General features: G+C 59.2%; 1 protein-coding gene across 1 annotated transcript; it reads left to right on the forward strand.

Annotated features, from left to right (window-relative positions):
- On the forward strand, positions 1 to 6,256 carry PHETA1 (PH domain containing endocytic trafficking adaptor 1). Its single transcript, XM_090063107.1, has 2 exons — positions 1 to 69; positions 1,676 to 6,256. Exon 2 carries the CDS (start codon positions 1,687 to 1,689, stop codon positions 2,524 to 2,526), a length of 840 nt encoding a protein of 279 aa, XP_089919233.1. The 5' UTR covers positions 1 to 69; positions 1,676 to 1,686; the 3' UTR covers positions 2,527 to 6,256.
- The last annotated feature ends 337 nt before the right edge of the window (positions 6,257 to 6,593 follow it).

A 6,593-nucleotide genomic window follows, 5' to 3' on the forward strand; every position in this document is an offset into this window, starting at 1 on the left:
GGGAGGGGCCAGCCAGGCCAGGCTCGCTCGCCCAGACAAAGCCTCGCCGGCGCCACCGGACCTGCCCCGGTAAGGGCCCGGGAGGGGTGCCGTGGGCTGGAGGAGGGAAGGGCCCGAGCCTGGCCGCGCCCGGGAGGAGAGGGGCGGGGGGGACCCTGGTCAGGCACGTCCCCCCAAACCGCCGGGGGAAGCCCCGCACCCTTTTCGCCGGGACCCGCACGCCTCGCTTCGGGTGCTTGTTGGGGTGGCCGGACCCGTCGCAGAGGCCGGCCTGGGTCCGTCCCGTGCGAAACAGGGAGCGGGGCTGGCTCAGGAAGCAGCGTGGCTAGCGGTTGCGGTGGCGGTGGCGGTGGCGGTGGCGGCAGGGGTGGCCCGCCACTGCCCGGGCCCCGGGCCCCGCTCTGCCCTGGGCACCGCTGAAGCCAGCGCTTTCCAAGAGCAGCCGGCAGGGAGAGAGGCGCCGCTCGATGGGTGTCCAGGGGCTCGAGCCAGGGGCGCCCGCCCGGAGACACCTGGCCGCTTGGGCCTTGAGCTCTGTCCCCGTCCTGGCCTAGCGCTGTTAAATACTTGCCTACCTCGGAGGGAAGCGCCAGCTTCGCACTGGTGCTTGTCCGCACGTGCAGAGCTGCGCCGGAGGTGAGGCGAGGCAAGCGTCCGAAACAAAGCAGAAGCTGGCTCGGGGGTTATATTTGTGGACCTGCCATTGGCAAGAGCAAAGCAAAAGCATTCGCTGGCCGGGACTTCTTGGTCGTCCGAGGTCTGTTGCGATCAGGCAGTCTCGGCTGGAAGGTAATGCACTTCCTTGCTCGGGAGCCAAGAGCAGCCCTCACGAGAGCGGTAAACAAAGAGGGAAGAGCTGATGGGCAGGATTTCTTTAGGGAGGGCGAGCCTTTTAGCAGATTCCCCTTCTGTGCTGGCCACTGGAGAGACCCGCAGGACGCCGGCCACGAGCCACAGCAAACCAGGGAGCGCGCCGAGCGCCAGCAGCATCAATGCTGCAAGGGGACCCGGGCTGAACTCTGGCTGCTCAGCTGGGAGCCTCAGCCCGCAGGCACTCGACGGCCCTTCCCGGGAAGCCCTGGGAAAAGGGGCAGGGCCGGCTGAGCCGGGATTAGCCCCTCGCGTGCCAGGCACCGGCCACGGTGTCACCAGGGTGTTAGCAGATCTGTCCCTAGCTGCTGTTGGGACAGACCCTTCTGCCCCGGTTACGTGGCATCTCTGCGTACGGGGCGGCAGGCCGGTCGTTCCCACTGCTCCCGTTTGCATCCGCCCTGCGGTGCCGACCGTGCCCTCCACGCCCTCGGCTCTGTGCCGGCTTTTCCTCCTCGTCCGCATTCCTTCCCAGCCTCTTCTCCCATCCAGGATCCCTTCCTGTCCTGACTCCACCCCGCCCCGCATTTCTGCGCACCGCTCCTCCTCTGCCCCGCACTCGCGCTCGCAGCCCTGGACCCGCAGCTCAGCCCCGGCTGCAGGCAGTGGGAACGATGCACGGGGCCCCTGCATCTCCCCGGGGGTCCACGGTGTTGGGGGAAGGACCCGCGTTGCCGGTCTCCAGCCTCATTGCTCCGGTCATCGTGATTGAGGCAGTGGCTTTGCTCGTAGCGCGGCGGACGAAGCAGGGCTGGGACACCCCTCCCAGCATTGTACCGACCTCCCTCTCTTTCGTTCTCCCCAGGTCTCGGAGCCATGAAGCTGAATGAGCGAAGCCTGGCCTTTTACGCCACCTGCGACTCCCCCGCCGACAACGCCGGCTTCCTCTACAAGAAGGGCGAGCGCCACACGGCCTACCACAAGCGCTGGTTCGTGCTGAAGGGCAACATGCTCTTCTACTTCGAGGAGAAGGACAGCCGGGAGCCCGTGGGCGTCATCATCCTGGAGGGCTGCACGGTGGAGCTGTGCGAGGCCGCGGAGGAGTTTGCCTTCGCCATCAAGTTCGGCTGTGCCAAGTCGCGCACCTACATCCTGGCGGCCGAGAGCCAGGCCGCCATGGAGTCCTGGGTCAAGTCGCTGTCGCGGGCCAGCTTCGACTACATGCGCCTGGTGGTGAAGGAGCTGGAGAAGCAGCTGGAGGAGATGCAGTGGGGCCTGCCCGGCTGCCGCAGAGTCCATCGGCGGTCGCCCATCTATCGGAAGGGCAAGCCGGCGCTGGGACCGGACCCTGCGGCCGGAGCTGCGGAGCTGCCGCCGCCTCGGGAGAAGCCCCCGGGCCCGTCCTGTCCCTCCCTGAAGGAGAACGGCTGCGCGGTGTGGAACAACCCCCGGGGCACGCAGGACCGGCCCGACGGGGGCGCCCCCGGAGGCCCTGCCGCCGCGGGGAGCGGCTGCGAAGTCGGCCCCAAGCCGCCTCCCCTGCCGCCTCGCCGCCGCGCCTCCTCCGGCAGCAGCCGTGGCACGGGGCCCGCGGCAGCGGAGAGCCGCGCGTGCCCAGGCACGGCGTCTTTCTCCGAGCTGCACGACTGGTACGGCAGGGAGATCGTCCAGCTGCGGAGGGAATGGCTGGAGAGCCGGAGGGGCCGCCGGCTGTGACGGGGCTCTCCGGGCGGCACGGCAAGATGGGGGCGGAGGGGAGACTCGTTCGGAAACGCCGAGCTGTCTCTGCCGTCCGCCCGGGCGTGAGCCGAGCCTGAGACACGCTCACGCGGTGCAGGCCCGTCAGCAGGAGGGGGAAAGTCCCCGTCTCCTGTCACATGCCCGGCTCTGGCAGGGATCGAAGCGAGAAGCTCTTGCCTCTCCCCGGCCGTCGGCAGGGCGGACGTGGCTGGTCCTGACTCTGCCTCCCGACTCCTGGCCTTCCTCCTGCGGCCACGTGTCCCGCCTGGCCCTTCTGCTGCAGGCCACCGACTTCAGGCCCGGCGGTCCAGGCTCGCGCTTGAGAAGCGACATCTCCGAGAGGTTTTTGGAGACGTCCCTCAGGGCTCCACGTCCCACGCGGACCTGCGGTGGGAAAAGCTTCCAGGTCTGACAGCACCTGTCCCTGTCTGCAGGCCTCACGCTTCTGCAGCATCCGACGTGCCAGCTGCAAGGCGGGGACGAGAAGAGCGGGGTTTCTGCTGCAATGTGCTGCCACGCTGGGAGCCCGCTTCCCCGGGACTCAGATCAGCTCTCTAGCCCGCCTGGCCCCTGTGACACTGGATGTCGGAAATATCAGGCCTGCTCAAAGCCCCGCCACCGGGCAGGGGCAGATTTTCTGCATCGCTCTCAGGTCTAGGTCTCACCAAACTAAACAGCAGCCAGGATGTGAATAGCAACGGTGGGCCGGTCTCGGTCAGGATTCAGGGATGAGGTTGGACTTCAGTGTTACAGGGCTTTGAAGAACCACATCCTCGTTGAGCGCCGCAGGCACATGCGAGGAGGCTTTGCCGGAGCGCAGACTCTCTTTTTCGGGAGATGCTGTTTTCTTCATCGAAAGCCATGTGTTTTCATTGCTTGTGTCATGCTCCCCTGGTTGTCCCTAGATCTTTCTGCTTGTGGCCCCCTCCCCTTGTCATGTCAGAGGGGGAGGGACGCCTAGGGTTGAAGTCACCGACTCGTGCCTACCCGCAGCTTGGTTGATCTCCCTGTTGTAAAATCAAAAGGAAGCACAATCTGCCCCATCGGAGAAGGGCGCACGCGGCAGGTTCCTTGTTTCTGTTTTAAACGGGACAAAATCATGCCACAGATAAAGGCCTTCTGCAGAGGTGTCTTCTCAGAGAAGTTATTTCAGGGGGTGGGAGCATCATCCTCATTAATGGCAGCAATACGCCCCCATTTCAATTAAATACCACGAGTCCCTGGAACTGGTAGGTGGGATTGCACCAGAGCAGAGTAGCCGTCACAATAATACACCAAACCACATAGCTTAACCTTTGGTAACTTTTCTTTTAAACTAAAAACCAGATGCTGTCCCCATCACAGCTCAGAAGGATTGTGTCCTAGTGAACTGAACATCACGTGTTATTTCATCTCATCCCAATGAGGAACTGAAGGCTTCTGATGTTTCCTTTTTTAAATTCCCTTTACTCCTGAAGCGTCAGAGGTGCTGGCTTCATTCACTGCCAGCATCTTTTTTCCGTTCTGTTCTGGGACAGGGTCTCCGTCACAACCTAGCAAATGCTCCTTCCCACTTCAATAACGACATCCAGTTCGCAGCAGCGTTGAACTATACCAAAGACTGACTGAGTGTATAGCGGCCTCCCAGGGCTTGTATTGCGAGGTCCCTTCCACACTCCTTGGGTTGGACTCCTGGTACAGAGCATCGAAAGGCCACAGCCTTTCTGCCAGAGCGGTGTGTGTGCGTATGTGCCCGCATGAGGGTGTCTTATTTATTGCTAATACTGACAGGCCGGTGGTAAGGTCTGCATTGAAACAGAATTCCTCTCCGGAGCGCTGCATCGGCGCCTGCCACGCTCGACTTCCCCAGGGAAAGGAGGGCAAAACTTTCAGGGCTGAAAACACGGTGTAGCCCTTGGTGAAGGTGCCTTGCAGCAGCTCGCGGGAAATCTGGTGACCTGCCTCTGTCGAGCACTTCTGGCTTTCAGGGAAGTTAAAAATAGATAAGAGAACAGAGACTTTCACTCTAGATTCATAGTGTTTCTAAGGAGCTGGCATTTGTGTCTGTCCAGGGAACTGCCAGGACAAAGCCTAGCTTCTGCTGTGCAAAGCGAGCGGTTAACTAGAGCCACGTGATGGAGCGACGCAGAGCTCTACTTCCATCGTACGGCAGTGGCAGGTTGACGGTGTGGCACGTGTCCTAGGAGCTGTTAAAACCCATCAGTGCAGCTTCATCCCAGGTGTAAGTCCAGTGGAGTTACCTCCTGGAGGGATCTGACATTACAAATGCACACACTGTAGTGTAAGAGGGGAGCTCGCCTGCACTGTGGGGAAAGGGGCTTTGAAGTGGCCTTTTCAGCATAACAAACCGCATAGGTTGCCAATGGCTTGTGCCCACCTAAGGCTACAAATAAGATCTAACTTGGAAATGGTAACGTGCTGCCCTGCAGGGAAATGCTCTGCGGGCTCACAGCCCTGGGCACGGCAGAAATGCCCGGGCAGAAGGAAACAACACCGAAGCCCCGTGTATGGCTGAGCCAAGATGCTAGCCTTGATGTCTGGGCTAGTAAAGCAAAGTGTCATTTGCCAGGTGGGGGGGAACAAAAACCCTCCTGGCAGAGAGAACAGGAACCCATCACTCAGAGAACGACCCCACCAACAAGCCCAGGATGCTCCGTGTCGTGCTTCGTGAGCTGTGCAAGGCTGCTACCGAGTCCTATTTAACTGTGTATTTGTGTAACTGTTTGTGCATCTCGCACGTCATTTGTAAACACTAAGACGACCCGCTAGAGGACTGTGACCCAAGTGAATTAGGCCGTGTTATGTATTTTGGTGGGGCCTGTCCCATTTGGTTTTCAATTCCACTTGTGTTGCGCCTCACTGTTATTTATGGCGTTCCCCCGCGGCCGCTCCTGATGTACACCTGAATTTTGTAATTTGCAAAAGGGGAGGTTTGGCCTTGTCCGGTCCACTTCCCACCCCGTTTGTGGAAGAAAGCAGCGTCATTAAAATGCTGGATGGCCGTCGTTTCCGTTCTCTATGGTTCTGCGCCTGGCCCTTCCCACAGAATAGATCCGAGTCCTCGCTAGGATAAAAGCTATTGCAGAAATGCTGCTTGGGTGCGTTTGCCCCTTACATGCCAGGCTTTGCGCATGACCTGTTAAAATTAAATACGTGCATAGGTTTTAGCTCCAAATCCCGGTCCCAGAGGAGTTCTGACATTCACTTAAGTTGTACCAAGGTTTAACCTGTAGCAATTTTGCACAATGGGAAACCACATGCAGGTATCACAAGTCGAATGTGGGTTTACAGTTCTTCTGCCAGCTGGTTTGTAGAAACGCTCACGACTGCTGCCAGCTGGAGGAACTACTGCACTAGCTCAAGTGGGGGCAGCTCAGCCTTGTAATACCGAAAGCCCTTGGAGATCAGACGGCACCGATTGCCCAGGTGTGAGAGCCTTCACACTTACATCAACACTGTCATAGAGGCTTCACAGCTTGGGCTGCGGCCACAGTGCTGTCCAGCAACTGGAGCGCAGCATTACAGCGGGAGGGGAGCGGTTAGATGTAAAGGGATTAAAAAAAAAGCATCCTGTACCACAAAAACAGCTGCAATGCCACCACTGTCCATGAATACACTGATATCCAAGCACTAGAGCACTTCAAGGCATCATGGCTCTTTTCAATCTGATAATTGCCTTTTTAGCATTAGTGGATGTGCAAAGTATAATAAACCTTGCAACCTAAACCACCCCTCGGCCCTCCGTGAAATCTCTCTGAAGCGTATTGGTGCAGGGCAGATGCAGGATGAGTGTTGTCTGCTTGGTAACAAGGATGGAAAATCGCAATTCAGAGAGCAACGTTCATCACTTTTTCTGGCTGATGTGAGCTACGGGGGGGGGGCCTCAGGAGGTGATAAGCCAAATGCAAAGCAATGCAGCCACGGGCTCGGGCTGGCTTGACGGTGAAGAAGGTGGAATTATTAACAGAGCTTCCCCACGTGATATTTTCACACATACAAAGCATCCTAAAGATTGCCAGCTTGGGCAATAGCAGAAGTATCAT

The sequence above is a fragment of the Crocodylus siamensis genome, chromosome 9 (assembly GCF_052110815.1).
Source record: "Crocodylus siamensis isolate JL-2025a chromosome 9, ASM5211081v1, whole genome shotgun sequence".
Classification (NCBI taxonomy): domain Eukaryota; kingdom Metazoa; phylum Chordata; order Crocodylia; family Crocodylidae; genus Crocodylus; species Crocodylus siamensis.

Excerpts from the sequence above, each read along its gene's own strand:
- PHETA1 (XM_090063107.1), top strand. The coding sequence starts at position 1,687 with ATGAAGCTGAATGAGCGAAGCCTGGCCTTTTACGCCACCTGCGACTCC.